This window comes from Oryx dammah, unplaced genomic scaffold, assembly GCF_014754425.2.
Source record: "Oryx dammah isolate SB20612 unplaced genomic scaffold, SCBI_Odam_1.1 HiC_scaffold_13, whole genome shotgun sequence".
In the NCBI taxonomy this organism is placed as follows: domain Eukaryota; kingdom Metazoa; phylum Chordata; class Mammalia; order Artiodactyla; family Bovidae; genus Oryx; species Oryx dammah.
This window is the reverse complement of record NW_024070197.1, coordinates 6,877,188-6,893,429: the sequence shown is the minus strand read 5'-3', so window position 1 is coordinate 6,893,429 and position 16,242 is coordinate 6,877,188. Positions and strand designations below refer to the sequence as shown.

General features: G+C 39.2%; 1 protein-coding gene and 1 long non-coding RNA gene across 10 annotated transcripts in view; one reads left to right on the top strand and one right to left on the bottom strand.

The window, feature by feature from the left end:
- LOC120872098 overlaps positions 1–6,781 on the bottom strand; it is a 13,067-nt gene extending 6,286 nt beyond the window's left edge. The window contains exons 1-2 of the long non-coding RNA XR_005723179.1: positions 6,716–6,781; positions 4,351–4,357 (exon numbers count right to left, since the gene is read on the bottom strand). This is a non-coding gene — a long non-coding RNA (uncharacterized LOC120872098). The remainder of the gene's footprint in view (positions 1–4,350; positions 4,358–6,715) is intronic.
- The window catches only part of LOC120871952 (zinc finger protein 665-like), a 385,017-nt gene that overhangs the window by 252,629 nt on the left and 116,146 nt on the right, over positions 1–16,242 (top strand). For 2 of the 9 annotated variants that reach the window (XM_040252025.1, XM_040252024.1), the window contains 2 exons: positions 155–238; positions 485–1,244. The exons of the other annotated variants lie outside the window; for them this stretch is intronic. In XM_040252025.1, the coding sequence (XP_040107959.1) occupies positions 155–238; positions 485–791 (391 nt within the window). In that variant the 3' untranslated portion in view covers positions 792–1,244. Of the gene's footprint in view, positions 1–154; positions 239–484; positions 1,245–16,242 lie in introns of those variants that run through there. 9 annotated transcript variants of the gene reach the window in all.

Below are 16,242 nucleotides of genomic sequence, written 5' to 3'. Positions count from 1 at the left end.
ATACTGGAGAGAAACCTTACAAATGTGATGAGTGTGGCAAGGCCTTTGCTCAGAGCTCACACCTCAGGAAACATAAGAAAATTCATACAGGAAAGAAATTATTTAAATGTGATACATGTGACAAACTCTTCGGCCAAAATTCAACCCTTTTAAGTCATCAGACGGTTCATACTGGAGAGAAACCTTACAAATGTGATGAGTGTTGCAAGGCCTTTCGTCTAAAGTCAACCCTTTTAAGGCATCAGACAGTTCATACTGGAGAGAAACCTTGTGATGAGTGTTGCAAGGCCTTTACTGACAGCTCATACCTCAGGAGACATAAGAAAATTCATACAGGAAAGAAATTATTTAAATGTAATATATGTGACAAAGTCTTCGGCCGAAATTCAAAGCTTGCTCGTCTTCAGACGGTTCATACTGGAGAGAAACCTTACAAATGTGATGTTTTTGGCACGGCCATTGGTATAAAGTCAACCCTTTTAAGGCATCAGACAGTTCATACTGGAGAGAAACCTTACAAATGTGATGAGTTTGGCAAGGCCTTTTGTCTAAAGTCAACCCTTTTAAGGCATCAGACAGTTCATTCTGGAGAGAAACCTTACAAATGTGATGAGTGTGGAAAGGCCTTTCGTCTAAAGTTAACCCTTTTAAGGCATCAGACAGTTCATGCTGGAGAGATACGTTACAAATGTGATGAGTGTGATGAGGCCTTTTGTGAAAAGTCAACCCTTTTAAGTCATCAGACAGTTCATAGTGGTGAGAAAGCTTACAAATGTGACGAGTGTGGATAAATCTTTGGTCAAAAACCACATCTTCAACTTCACTGAGGAATTCATACTGGAGAGAGACCTTTCAGATGTAATGAGTGTGGCAAGTTCTTCAGTCAAAATTCACACCTTAAAAAACATTGGAGAATACATATAGAGAAACCTTTCAAATGTTTCAAGTGTGGAAAATCCTTTTCTCAGGTCTCAGCACTCACTAAACGTCAGAAAATCCATACATGAGAGAAACTCATGTGAATGTGGTATGTGGTAGAAGTCTTCAAAATTCACACCCTACTGTTGCTCAGAGAATTCATCCTACTGAGAAACCATACAAATATCATGAGTGTGGCAACATCTTAGGCTTTGAGAAAATTCATACTGGATAGAAGCCAGATATATATGTATTTATTAATCAGGTCTTTAGAACATGAATTCATTCTAGAACAATTCCTCACCAATTTCTCAAATGTTAAAAAATAAATAAGTAATCCTATCCTCACATCTCACGAGTAGTATCAGAGTATTTATCCTGGAGAAAACACACAGCAATGTAATGTGTGTGGCAAGGATCTTACCCAAAAGTCACAAGATAGGAACGTAGGGGAGCCATACTTCCCAGACTCAGTGGTTGTGGCAAATCCTTTACCTTTTTCACTCTGTGTATTCTCTGATGACTTTAGTTCAGGTACTCTGTAACTGCAATAAGTCCATATTTGAAGAGAAGCTATAGAGATTTTTTTGTGTAAAAGAAACGTGAATTCTACCTCAGCAAAGATGATTCTTTGGGACAGTAGTCTGCCATCTTTTTGTCTCCTGGCTTTCTGAATAAAGTCACTGTTCCTTGCCCAACAAGTAGTCTCTCAGTTTATTGGCCTGTTGTGTGGTGAGCTCTAAGAGCTTGGCTTTGGTAATACATTGATCAAATGCATTTGCTACATGCGTTTCACGATGGTCTCTGGGAAGGAATCAATGAGATGAAGGGATCGACTTCATTAGATACAATTCATTCACATGCATGTTCCCTGGAAAAACACACAGCCTGAATTACAAAATTCAATAGTGTGTGTGAATTAGCAACAGGGAGGGGAGAAAATAATGTAAAACTAGGACATGACCCATCATGGTCAGTAGGATCAGGAAGGCCTTCTGTACATAGTCCAGCCTGTTATAAAACATAATGTTCTACCAACTGACCTTGAACAGAGTAGGCAAGATGTTAAAAGGCCTGGGCTTTTCATAGGAGGAGAGGGAGAGTTACCAGGGACTGATGATGTGCTAGGAACAATGCATAGTAATAGGGTCATGTTCTCCATTGGATAGAAATAACTGTTGTATCCATGATTAAAGAAGAGTTACTCTTATTTGTGGAAATTGAAGACAGAGCTGTCATGGTCTTTGTAGACCGGGACCCAAGGAATGGAGTTGATGAGAAGAAGGAAGCAGGGGACCCAAGTCTCGAGTGAAACAAGGGTGCTTTATTTGCAACAACGCATGTTTATATATCTTTATACAAGGCAGCTTTAAGCAGTAAAAATATTGAGGAAAAAGAAAGCCAAGCAAATAACAATCTTGAAAGGGCCAGAAAGCATTCCATATCCTGAGGAAGAGGGGCATAACTGAACAGATTACCTTCAAGCAAAAGGTTACTGAAGGGAGTCACTGAATGGATTCCAAGCAGATGTTCTTTCTCATGACCTCAGTCCTGAGAACTGCATGCAGCTCTGCTCGTTCCTGTTTTCCAGGAAGTGATAAAGAATAGAGTCCTTGAGAATCTGCATACAAAAGAAGAAAATATCATGTTGGATCCTTTACAGTTGAATGTCCCCTGACAGTTCCCCCTTTTTTACTTTTTCATAATTGGGGATGACTGTAGATACTTGTGTGAAAAAGGACCTGAGCAAGTGAGTTTGTTTAGTTAGAACAATTTTCGTTGAAAGGCATCAGTATGTTACAATTATAATCACCAGGATAATTATCAGCGTTATAGTTCCAGATCCAATACTATGTCTAATGCCTTGAAACCATCTTTGAGGGTCTAGCCCAGATAATTGATCAGCCAGCTGTTCAGCTAAGGTTCCCAAATTGTTGGAAGAGGGTAGACTCTTAGAGACGGTTTCAAGGATTTCCTTTTGCAACAATTGTACATTTAAGGAAGCATTATGCATATCTTGCAAATGAAATTTGATTTTTTTCCCAATTGTAAGCACTATGATTGAACCGAAGAGGAGTGATACAAAATTGAGTAGAATTCTAATCACAATTTAATAATACTTGTTTTTGTAAATCTATTAATTGATCTCCAACCGATTGGATGGCTGTTTTTATCTTGAACTTTTTCATCTTTCTGAACCTGAGTGACCCATATTGTATGAGCATCTTTAGTCCAATTTTGAATAAAGTTTCGTATTTGAATTGAAGTTTGTAAAGCAGTGTCTGTGACAGCGGCAGTGGTTCAAATGGCTATTAACCCCAAAATGCCAAGAATCAAGCATCTAATTGCTTAGATCGTCAGAGTAATTTAGTGAGTAACTGGGAGGTAAGTCTTACAATGGGATTCTCTTTCCAGGGTCGTTGGAGATCTACTGGCAACCACAGACTATGTCATGATTGAAGAATCAAAAGGGATTCGTGTTTTTAGAGAAATAGAGGAATTAAGTATATAATTTGCAATCTAAACAAGTCACAGAACGTAAAGTCTTATTGTATGTTTCCTATGGCAATAACAAAAGGAAGAGGAACGCAAGCTTGTATAAAATATGAATGATTATAATTGAAGGAATAGTTACTATGACTATGACTGGTCCCTGTGAAATATCCAGTCCAGGTTCCAAGTTTTCAGTATTTGTAGCAAGTTTCCAGATGTCCCATTCTTCAGGGCCAATTTGTTTATTGAGGACAAGTTGAGGGCGAGGAGGTGCCATTCCACCAAGGAGCCAGCCAAGGAGTCCTTTGTCATGGAAGTGTTCAATTGAACTGTTGGTCATCTTCCATGTTACTTGAGTAACATAATCACACATAGTACTGTTAATATCATCTGAGCAGTATGATAACCACATACCATAGGGTCCCCAATCAACAATGGTGTAATTGGCCACAAACATGAATTTCCATTATTTAGCTTGACATCTATCTCAACAAACAGGAGTATATTTAAAATCCTTATAAGTAAACCCCTTACATTCCAACTTTTGTCCTTGTCCTAGAGTGTTGGTAGTATTGACATGGTTCTCATAAAAGGACAGGGCAGTAAACAGTCTAAGCAATGTGTGGAAATTCTTTTTTGGAGGCAAGATGAAAGCCCACGTTTGTCGACTAACATTAATACATAATTCTGCTGGGCCCATGCATAAAGGAAGGATTTTATAGCCTAGAGAAATGTTAATTAATCTTCCTTCGTCCTCAGGATGAGAGGGCCCCTCCAAGCTTCAAGGAGGAGGCATATGTACTGAGTCATTAGTGGATACAACCGGTCCTGTATCTGTCCATTCTACAACCTGCAGTAAAGGGGGTTAGGTATATAAGCCCAATAAGTGTGATTAATCAAGTCAGCCTGAGCGGGGGAAGCAAAAGCTAGCATAGTGACAAAAATACTTTTAGGATTCCAAGGCATTCTCTGGTGAGAAACCAGATTTTCAGCTTGATTAGTAAGGGTTTTTGTCTGTCCCCAAGTAGGGAAATCATAAGGTCGATGACCTCGAGTGCAGCGTTTCTTGGAAATTTTCAAGTCGCCATGGCTTGTACTGGAAATTCCTCCTCCTGGGGATTTCGCTGTTTCTTCTGTATCTTGAGTGCCGGTGGCTCCCCTGGGGCGGATCTTCCGAAGAGGGAGCCAGCTGATTTTGTTGGGTCCATCTGGAGAAATCCAAGCATACCCCTTTCCCTGTAATATTAATTTTCCAGATGTCCATTGTTTAGTCCACCCGTCTTGATACCAAATGGGCAGAGGAAGGGAGGTATCTTTCAATGCCTCAAAATATTTTTCTGCTTTGTCAAAGTATCCCCTTGAGGCAAGTTTAAAAATTTTAAGCAAATAAAGCTGTATTAAAATCACTGCAGATGGTGATTGCACCCATGAAATTAAAAGACGCTTACTCCTTGGAAGAAAAGTTATGACGAAGCTAGATAGCATATTCAAAAGCAGAGACATTACTTTGCCGACTAAGGTCCATCTAGTCAAGGCTATGGTTTTTCCAGTAGTCATGTATGGATGTGAGAGTTGGACTGTGAAGAAGGCTGAGCACTGAAGAATTGATGCTTTTGAACTGTGGTGTTCGAGAAGACTGTTGAGAGTCCCTTGGACTGCAAGGAGATCCAACCAGTCCATTCTGAAGGAGATCAACCCTGGGATTTCTCTGGAAGGAATGATGCTAAAGCTGAAACTCCAGTACTTTGGACACCTCATGAGAAGAGTTGACTCATTGGAAAAGACTTTGATGCTGGGAGGGATTGGGGGCAGGAGGAGAAGGGGACGACAGAGGATGAGATGGCTGGATGGCATTATGGACTCGATAGACGTGAGTCTGAGCGAACTCCGGGAGTTGGTGATGGACAGGGAGGCCTGGCGTGCTGCGATTCATGGGGTCTCAGAGTCGGACTCGACTGAGCAACTGAACTGAACTGAAGTGAACAATAGTTATAGGATTAAAGAGTATATTGCGTTGGAATCTGTTGGGGTCGTTTAATGGACTGGAACCTGGCGGTGCGGAGTCAACGATAAGAAAGTGAAAGAGAGAGAGAGAGACACGGGCACCCAAGCTCTGATGGAACAAAGGTGCTTTAATGATCTTTCTGTGAGTGTATATAGGCTGTTGTACAAGAAATTTCTTTCGATAAAAACAAACACAGCAACCATTACCAAGGGAACAAGGGATTAATAATGGTCACAAGGTCAGGAGACAATCCATATCTCAAGAAAGAGGATCAAGATTAAGCAGTTTTGTCGTAAGGAGAAAGTTTACTGAAGGCGTTTCAAGCCTGTCTCATCCTATGACCTCAGTCCTGGGAGTGGCGTGCTGTTCCACTGGTTTCTAACAACAGAAACTGATAAGGAACAAAGGATTTATGAGGAACAGCACGTTGGAATCCTCCTGTTAAACATTTCCTGACAATTCCCACTTATTTATATTTGTAAAAAGGGTTCTGACCATTTGAGTTTGTTTAGTTCTAACAATTTTGCATGAAGGCAATGGTGAATGACAAATATAATTGTCAAAACAATCACCAAAATTACAGTTCCAGACCCAGTGCTGTGAGTAATACTTTGAAACCATCCGTGTGGGTCTAACCCAGATAATTGATCAGCTAGTTGTTCAGCTAAAGTTTGCAAATTAGTGGAAGAGGGCAGATTTTTAGAAAAGGTTCCAAAGATTTCTTTTTGTAATAATTGTACATTCAGAGAGGGATTATCATGTATGTTTTGTAAATGAAATTTGATTTGTTCCCCGTTCTAGGTACTATTGTTGAATTGAACAGGTGTAACACAAAATTGAGCAGAGTTCCAATCACATTTTAGCATCACCTGTTTTTGTTCATGTATTAATTGATCTCCAACCCAGTTGATGACTGTTTTTAGTTCCTGTATTTCATCTTGAATATCCTCATCTATCTGAGCCTGAGTGACCCACATAGTATGAGCATCTTTAGTCCAATTTTGGATAAAATGATGTGTTTGAATTGAGGTTTGTAAAGCAATGCCAGTGACGGCAGCAGTGGTGCAAATAGCTATTAATCCCCAAATGCCAAGAATCAGCCATCCAAAGAATCGTTTAGATCACCAGAGCAGTTTAGTAAGTAACCGGGAAGCAAGTCCAGCCATGGGGCCTTCTTCCCAGGGCTGCTGGAGATTTATTGGTAACCACAGACTACGTCGAGATCGAAGAATCAAAAGGGATTCATTTCTTAAGGAAACAGAAGAGTTAGGTATGTAATTTTCAATTTATACAAGTTACAGAACGTAAAGTCTTATTGAATTGTAAACTTCCTATAGCTAGAACAAAAGGAAGGGGAACACAAGCTTGTATGAAATAGGATTGAGTATAAGGAAAGAAATAGTTTCTGTGACTACGATTAGTCCCTGTGAACTGTCCAGTCCAAGTCCTGAATTCTTCGGTGCTCGCAGCAAGTTTCCAGGTGTCCCAGTGTTCAGGCCCAATCTGGTTATGGAGGACGATTCGAGGACGAGGTGGGTGCCATTCCACCGTCAAGCCACCCAAGAAGTCCTTTGTCATGCTAATGTTGCATTATAGTGTTACTAACCTTCTATGCTACTTGAGTAGCATAATCATACACAGTGCTGTTAATATCATCTGAGCAGTTAGATAACCACATACCACGGGGGTCCCCATTCGACAATTGTATGATTAGCCACAAACATTAATTTTCCTGATTTGGCCTGACACTTGTCCCGATGAACCGGAGTATATTTAAAGTTCTTATTAGTAATTCCTTTGGATAGTGTTCTTTGTTCTTTCCCTAACTCTTTCCCTAAAGTTTCAGTAGTATAAACATGGTTCACAGACAAAGAAAGGGCAGTAAATAATCTAAGCAACATCTGAAAGTCCTCTTGGAGGCAAGGCAAAAGCCCAAGTTTGTCTGCTAACATTTATGCATAATTTTGCTGGGCCCATACAAGAAGAACTTCATAACCTAGAGAGATGTTAGTTTCCCTTCTTCAGGGTGTGAGGGCCCTTTAAGGCTCCAGGGAGAAGGCATATGTATGGAGTCATAGGTTAATACGATTGGTCCCTTCTACGTCCATTCTACAACCTGATGTAAAGGGAGGTTGGGTATGTAAGCCCAGTGTGACTGATTAGTTCAGCTTGAGTTGGGGGGAGGCACCAGCAAGCAAATCAAGCAGGGCAACAAAAATATTTTCAGGACTCCAGGCATTCTCTATTGAGAAACCAGATTTTCAGCTTGATTACTAAGGGTTTTTATTTGTTGCCCAAGACGGGAGGTCATAAGGTTGATGCTGCCGAGGGCGGTGCTTTCTGGAGATCTTTAGAGCCACTATGGCCGACATTGGAATTTCTTCCTCCTGGGGTTTTTGTTGTTTCATTTCTGTATTGAAGGCCGGGGGCCCCCGTGGGTCGGATCTTCTGCCGGGGTCCAGCCCCAGTGGATCCAGGGAATTCGAAGCGTGGACAGCGTTGGTGTGAGAAAAGATTTATTTATTGATAAAAGATTAGATTAAGAAACAACAGTGTAGTAGGAAAATTAAGTGGAGAAAGAGGGCTGAATAACTTGGATTACGCGGAAGACCAATAAAATTCCAGACAAGGAATTTGCACCATCTACGTTGGGCCACCAGCGCTCGCTTGAATATCTAAGGGTGCCTCGCCTTAGGCTCCCTTTTGCGTGGGTCTTAACAGCCAGGGCAAGTAAGTAGACTTGGCGAGCCTCCGCGCCCCAGATGGGAATTCAGCCTGAAATTAAAGTAAAGAGGAAAAGGAAGGAAAAGAGAGAGAGACACGGGGGAAACCAGTCCAGCGACTGGCTCCGGCCTCTATTGTTCAGAAGGCCTTTTATACTTTTGATAAAACATGGAGATCAATGGGTAACACAAAGTTATGCAGCGTTAGGAGTCCAGACTCTTATCAAAACCAGGCTTTTCTCTCTGCATACCTAATTGTATACACAAGTCTTAGGTGATTTACATCATCTTCTGGCCAAAAAGGGCCAGTTAACGTTTTACAGCCTTTTTTCTGATAAGGGTTTGTCAACCAGAAGACTTATTGTGTTGATCTTCCCAAGGTTTGGTGCCACTCTCAGAAAGTACTAAATAAACTTACATTTTTACATAGCAAGGACACAAGAGGAGTGCAAAGAGAAGTAATTAACTCAAAAGTCTAGTGTTGCTAACATCAGAACTACTATATATCTTTTTCCATATCCCGTTTACATTGATTAACATCCTCCCAGGTGCCTAAAAGATAAAGAATATGGAGGCCTGGCAGCAATCATTGAGTCAACAGTGAAATCCCATCACCAATATAATTTTTAACTCTTTAGAAAAGGCTCTGTATCTTTAAGATGCTTTTAAGCTTTGTGCCTCTCGCGGTTGGGGGCTGCAAGCAATTCACAAGCTGTAAGAGGTCCAGGGAACCTGTTAGGCAAGCTAGAGAGCAATCTGAGGGGGTTAACTGAAACATCCCTTTCAAATGCAGAAGACTAAAGCCCTGAGTTGACTTTTTTCCAGAGAATATCAGAAAAGTGGAAAAGCAGGCAGATTCTTATTTTTGGGGGGGGTGGATGCTCAGGAAATGCCAGGGGAAACTCCTGAAGTCTGATCACGGCCTTGCGTATGTCAGCTTCCTCCCTCATGACCTTGTCACGGGTGGGATTCCTCACACTGGCTCCTGGCAGTCTTCCAAAGAGGAAGCCATGTGAGTTAATCTGGGGAAATACAAGCATGCCCCTCTATAAGATTAACTTCCCATATTTCCATTGTTCATTCAACCTGTCTTGGTACCAAATGGGCAGAGGAAGAGAAGAGTCCTTCAATTCCTCAAAATGTTTTTTCTGCTCGTGTCAAGATATCTCCTTGCAGTAAGTTTAAAAAATTTAAAACAAAGCTATATTAACAATAGTTATAGGCTTAAAGAATATATTGCATTGGAATCTAGTAAAGTCTGCTCTGGATAAGGAAGATAAAAGTGTTCCTGTGTATTCCCCTGTATTTAATTTTTTATTTGTAGTTTCAGTGTGTAATGTATTTAACTGTGTCTTGTGTTTGTGGATTATAAGAAATGTCTGTAATCTGTTTAATAGAGAAGGAATGTAAAAATTGTTTGAAATGCTTAGAAATACAGGCAGGGCCATTGTCTGTTTTTATAGAATTAGGTGTTCTCATTATTGCAAAGTAAGCTAACGGGTTATAACGTGTAGTTTCATCTTGGAGAGCTGTGGCCCATATAAAAGAATTTGTATCGATCGAGACATGTAAGAAGAAGAGGAAGAAAGTTCAGAGCAATGAGTTCCATCCATTTGCCATAAAATTCTCTTTCATTTGTCAGAAACCTTTTTTATATGTTTGTATTTATCATTATGGCAAATAAAATATATATTTATTAATAGTTTAAATCTCTTTAATTTTTCTGTAAGGAAAACTTTTTGTAAGAGGAAGTTAGTGTTCAGTAATTAATTTTCTAAAATCTTACTTTATTTGGAAATGACCTAGCTATTTAATAAACTTTTCTTATTTCGTTTAGTACAATTTTATGAATTTAGGTTAACCCAAACCTAAGAGATTACTTTAGGTAGACATTTTGAAAATATAATTATTTTTATTAGAGTTTATCTAAAAGTTTTCATCTCATTTATATATTTATATATATATATATATATATATATAGTGAATTACTTTTTTGTTGACAAACTTAGTTTACCTTAAATCTAGGCACAATAAAAGTATTATATAATGATGATTTAAGACATGTCTTAATTAGATTAGCAAATGATTATATTTAAATAAGCATTTAATATTGAATATTTTTCAGTTGACATGAACTTGAATTTAAATAGAGCTCATTAATTTCATATTATCCAAAAACAAAGACATACATTGAGACATAGATAATTTTAGATAGACAGACATAGTTTTCCACTTGACATTTAAAATATCTTTCTGATATATATATGTATATATATATATGCGTGTGTGTATATATATATATATATATATTTTTTTTTTTTTTTCCTGAGTTCTACCAATCTGTTTATGGCTGGAGTCCCAGATAGAGTGGGCTGTGTATCCCAAGGACATGATAATAGTTAACTAGGTTTTTTCTTAGGCCTGTTTTTGTTTCCGAGGCAGAATTGGAGCTCCAAAAAAGTATTTTAACAAGTTAACCTTTTCCTAACTGCACATGTAAGAAGAACCAGTTTTGCAATTTCAAAAAAGATTTTATTTTAATCAATTTTTTCTGGAGTCTAAAGAATGAATATCATGACCATTCAGTGTCAAAAATATCACTTCTTTTTGTAGTTACAGTATATTATTAATGATATATGCATGAGGGAATTGCTGTCACATTCGATGTAAAGTCTTGGCTACAAAATTTTGACAACTAGGACTGTTAAGTATACCTTGAGGTAACACAGTCTATTGAAATCTTTTATGAGGCCCGATGTGATTAGGAAAAGGGAGAAAGTGAATCTCTCTCCGTCTAAAGGGTGTAAAGGTATATTTAAAAAGCAATCTTGTAAATCAGTAATAATAATGTGCCAATTTTGAGGAACAGTAGTAGGGGATGGGATCCCTGATTGTAGTGCACCCATGGGATTCATAGATGCATTAACTTTTCTAAGGTCTGTTAAGAGATGTCATTTGTTAGATTTCTTTTCTATAACAAAAATAGAGTTTCAAGGAGAGTAAGATTCCTCAATATGTTTTAATTCTACTTGTCTGTCTATAAGTTCTTTAGTAGCCTGTAATTTTTCTTTCATGAGGGGCCATTGTTCTGTGCAAATAGGCTCATCATTCTTCCAAGTTAGTTTAATAATTGCTTTGTTTGTTAAATGAGCAGTGGCCCCTAGGAAAATGTGGAATGTATATCTGAGTTTGCCATTGCATAAGTCCCTTCCTATTAGATTAAGGGGTGCATCTAACACATAAGGTCTTAATGTTGCAGGCTGGCCTTTCGGTCCTTCATATGGGTAGATTTGAATATTTTGAGAAATTTCTTGTACTTTGGTTTGAGATATTCCTGCAATTTGGCAAGAGATTTTTTGTATAGACCAGGTTTTGGGCCATAAGTGTTTGGAATTAATAGTAATATCAGATCCAGTGTCAAGGAGACAAGAAAATCTTGTACCATTAATTTTGATATTTATATTTGGTGGGGCATATTGAGATACCAATGATGTCCATAAGGATTGTTTTTGATCTGCCGAATCTGCTTGTCTATACATTATTAGAGGAGTTAATAGAAATGTAAGGCAACAGAAGTAATTGAGCAATTTTGTCCCCCTTTTTGAATTGCCATAGAATCTGAGATGACATCATAATTTGAATCTCTCCTTTATAATCTGAATCAGTTATTCCAGGGTGAAAAGTAAATTCCTTTAGAAGTCAAACTAGATTGGCCAAGTAAAAGACCGAAGGTTTGTGGGGGCAGGGGTCCAAAAAGTCCGGTAGGTACTGTAGAAGGGACTGCTTGAGGGTAAAGGGAAAAATCATTTAGGGCTGGTATATCGACAGCAACACTGCCGGATGTTGAGGGTTTGAGGGAAAAGATAGAAGTTGCCTCTGGTTTTTGTTGTAGGGGACCTGCGGGGGGAGGGAGGGGAGTCCCCTGTTTGGAGTTTCCTGGAATAGGTTTTCCTTCAATATCAAATTTAGATTTACAGTCTTTGGCCCAGTGCATTCCTCTATGGCAGCGAGGGCAGATTCTTTGAAGTTTTTCATTAGCCTTCTTAGGGCAGTCCCTTTCTAAATGGTTTTTTTCTCCACATGTAAAGTATCCTTCATTTCGCTTTCTAGAAGGTAGCAGCCATTGTCTTAGCTAGCATTTGCATCTTTTGAGTTTCTGTTTCTAGATTGCAACAAGCCTTCAAATAATAATAGTCCCAGTCTCAGAAATTGGAACGATAGCTCTCTGACATTCCAGATTTGCATTCTCATAAGCAAGTAATTTCTCTAGCTGTTTTTTGGCTTCTTCTCTGATTACAGTACGGGAAATAGCAGTTTCTAATCGAGCTAAAAAACCAGCATGATGTTGATTAGGTCCTTGTAATGTTTTACTGTAGCTACCTGTAGGCTCTCTTTGAGGAGTAATTCTATCCCAAGCTTCAAGGACCACTGTTTTCCATTGTTCATGCAAGAAGGGAGAGCATTGTATTTGAGCTTCTATGGTATCAAATTGTCTGGCGCCAGTTAACATTTCAAAAGTAATTTGGTTTGGGGGAGTGCCAGCTCGAGTATTCTTGTTAGCATGATCTCTGGCTGTATCATGAAACCACATTGTCCATTGAAGATATTCTCCTGGTTTAGGGAGAGCTTTTATTAAAATTTGCCAATCATAGGGAATAAAATTTCTGATAGAAGATGCCACAACATTTAGAAGCTCTTTAGTAACAGGCGAATGTGGACCATACATAGTTACAGCCTTTTTCATTTGTTGCATGTAAAAAAAGATTAATACCGTCATATTGAGGTATTATGTGCCCTTGAGCGTCAGGATTTCTTAAAACGGGAAAGATGGAGAAACCATCGGCGTCAGAAATTTGTGATTGCAAAGCCTGTAATTCAGAGAGCCTCTGTCGCAGAGGAGAGTAAGTGCTGATTTTTTGCAAATATGAGTCTGTGCCAAGGACTTTTTGTTCAGAAGAGCATAAAAGGTCATTGCTGAACCACGCAAAGATCCATCCAGTAAAAGTATCCACTCAAACTTGTAAGCAAGAATACCCATTAGCTTTTGGCATATGAGTAAAATCAAGTTCCCAGTCTTCTCCAGGATACTTTCCACTTCGTTGTAATCCAGATTTTGCTAGCTTTTCAGTCTTTGGGTTATTTTTCTAACAAACCTCACACCTTTTGATAATGTTCTTTAAAGTTTTCATTACATTTTTACCTTCAAACAAACGAGATGCCATGTGGTAAGTACTCTCTGCGTAAGTACTCTCTGCACCCAAATGAAAACTCTGCTGTAAACCCTTAAGAATTTTCCATTGAGCATTTTCAGGAATTATTAGTCATCCATCCTCGGACTGTAACCATCCTTTATCCGTAATCTTGGTTCCTCTTATATCTTTCTAATTCTTGCTCAGTATATTGTGGTTTTTCCTGTTCTGCAGGACCTGTCCAGATCAAGGGTGTCTGTAGTGAAGGGGTTTCTTAAAGTGCAGCTTTTCTGGCTTGAGAGTCAGCCAGCTGATTACCTTCAGCTGCTTTACTCCCATCCCTGCTGTGCCCTTTGCAATGCATAACAGCTACTTCTTTAGGACAATATATAGCAGTTAAAAGTCTCTCAATCTCTCTGAAATGGTTAATAGGTTCTCCGGTTGCTGTTTTAAACCATCTTTCCATATTGCAGCATGAGCATGTAAAGTCAAAAAGGCATACTTAGAATCCATGTAGATATTTACTCGCTGCCCTTTGCTTAACTCTAGAGCTCTGGTCAGAGCCACAACTCCGCTAACTGAGCACTGGTTTCCTGGGGGAGAGATTTTGCTTCTAAAACCTGCTCAGCAGTCACCAAAGTGTAACCTGCTTCATGCTTTCCATCCCGAACAAAGGAACTGCCATCTGTAAATATTTCCATGTCAGGATTGTCTAATGGGGTATCCATTAGATCCTACCAAGCTGCATAGTTTAAAGTTAGAGATTGGGAACAATCATGATCAGGTGTTTCATTTTCCTTCTCAGGAAGGAAAGTGGCAGGATTTAAATGTCCACAAAGTTTAAGCTTAGTTACTGGTCCTTCTAACAACAAAGACTGATTTTTAAGAAGCCTACTGTCTGTCATCCAAATATTAACCTTAGAATTTAAGATTCCACTCACATCATGAGAAGTCAGGACAGTAAGATTTCATTGATTAATTATTTTTAAAGCTTCAGGTGCTAATAAAGCTGCTGTCCCAATTATTCTTAGGGAGTGGGGCCACCCTGTGAAGTTACATCCAATTCTCTACTTAGATAGGCAACAGGTTGCAGGTGAGGCCCTCGGGGTTGTTTCAAAACTCCCAAGGCCACACCTTTTCTTTCAGTGACAAACAAATTAAATTCTGACCCTGTGGGCAAGCTCAAAGCAGGAGCTTGCGGGAGGGCAGTCTGAAGAACCTTTAAAAAACATCTTAGCAGAGTCGTTGTTAGAATCATTAGGTTCTAACAAAGGAGAGACTTCTGGATTTGTGTCTGCTGGCAGAGGAGAAGCATTTGAAGCAGCTGGGCAGGGCTAGTAGGAAAATTTTGACATATTTTATGTTCTACTTGGGCCTTTTGTAAAGTTTTATCATCTACTTGATATTCATGCAATAAGTGTTCTGTCTGTTGTCGAGTATTGGGAGGGCTAGAATTTACCTTGAAATGGCAGAATTACAGCTTTAATGGGAGCCCATAGGGGTCAGAAATCAAATGGAATATTTTTTCCCTGCCTGGTGACTCGTTCAACAATTTCTTTGACCCGGTGCCAAATTTCTAAATCAAAACAACCTTTATTAGCGGACCAAGAATTTCATTTAACCACTGTTTGAAAGCAAGCCTCTATTCATTGGCATGAAACCAAATGTCCCTGAGCTTTAAACAAATGGTAAAATAAAGTAGAGAAAAGATGGGGCTTTCTAGCCGTTTGACCCGTGTCTTAGTACTTACCAACCTCAATACGTCTCAACCTCAATAGGCCCTGAGTCCCTCTGTCCGAAATGCCACGTATACCAGAGTCCCTGTTCGGACGCCACTTTGGCTCCTTTAATGGACCAGAATATGGCGGTCCGGAGTCGATGATAAGAAAGTAGAAGAGAGAAAGAGAGAGAGAAAGAAAGAAAGGCACGGAGACCCAAGCTCTGATGGTGCAAAGGTGCTTTAATATTTCTGTGAGTATATATAGACTGTTGTACAAGAAATTTCTTTTGATAATGATAAAGATCAGAAAACCAAACGAACAGCAACCGTTACCAAGGGAACAAAGGATTAATAATGGTCATAAGGTCAGGAGACAATCCATATCTTAAGAAAGAGGATTGAAACTAAGCAGTTTTGTCCTAAGGAGAATGTTTACTGAAGGAGATTCATGCCTCTCTCATTTTATGACCTCAGCCCTGGGAGCGGGGTGCTGTTCCACTCGTTTCTGACAACAGAAACTGATAAGGAACAGAGGATTTATGAGAAATAGCACATAGGAATCCTCCTGTTAAACATTCCCTGATAGGAATCTAGTAAATTCTGCTCTGGATAAGTGTCAGGGGACATTCAACTTTAAGAGATCCAATATGTTGCATTTTCTTCCTTTGTGTAAGTTCAAGGACTTTCAGTTTCGTGTCAGCTAATAGAGGCTTATCTCCAAACCGTGGTTGAACATAATCCCTGGTTCCCCAATGAAGGCAGTTTCAATTTAGAAATTTGGAACCAGATTAAAGAGAATCTTAAACGAGCCTCAAGATGGGGGAAAACTATTCCAATAGATTTCTGGCCCTTATGGGCTCTTATTAATAAAGCTGTGATCCTGCCATTTCAAGGTAACTCTAGCCCCTCTCCTCCCCAATATTCGACAATAGGCGAAACACTTGTTACATGAATATGAATTAGATGATGAAACTTTACAAAAGGCTCAATTAGAACAACATAAAAGATTTCAAAGTTTTCCCACCAGCTCTGCCCCAAGTGCTCCTCTTCCTCCTCTTGCAATGGGCACAAAACCGAAAGTCCCCTCAATTCAAGAACAAGATGATCCTAACGATAATTCTTCTGAGGCTCTTTTTGACACTAAGGCTGACAATACTTTTCTTGATGACAATGATAAGCCTTTGGCCCACACTT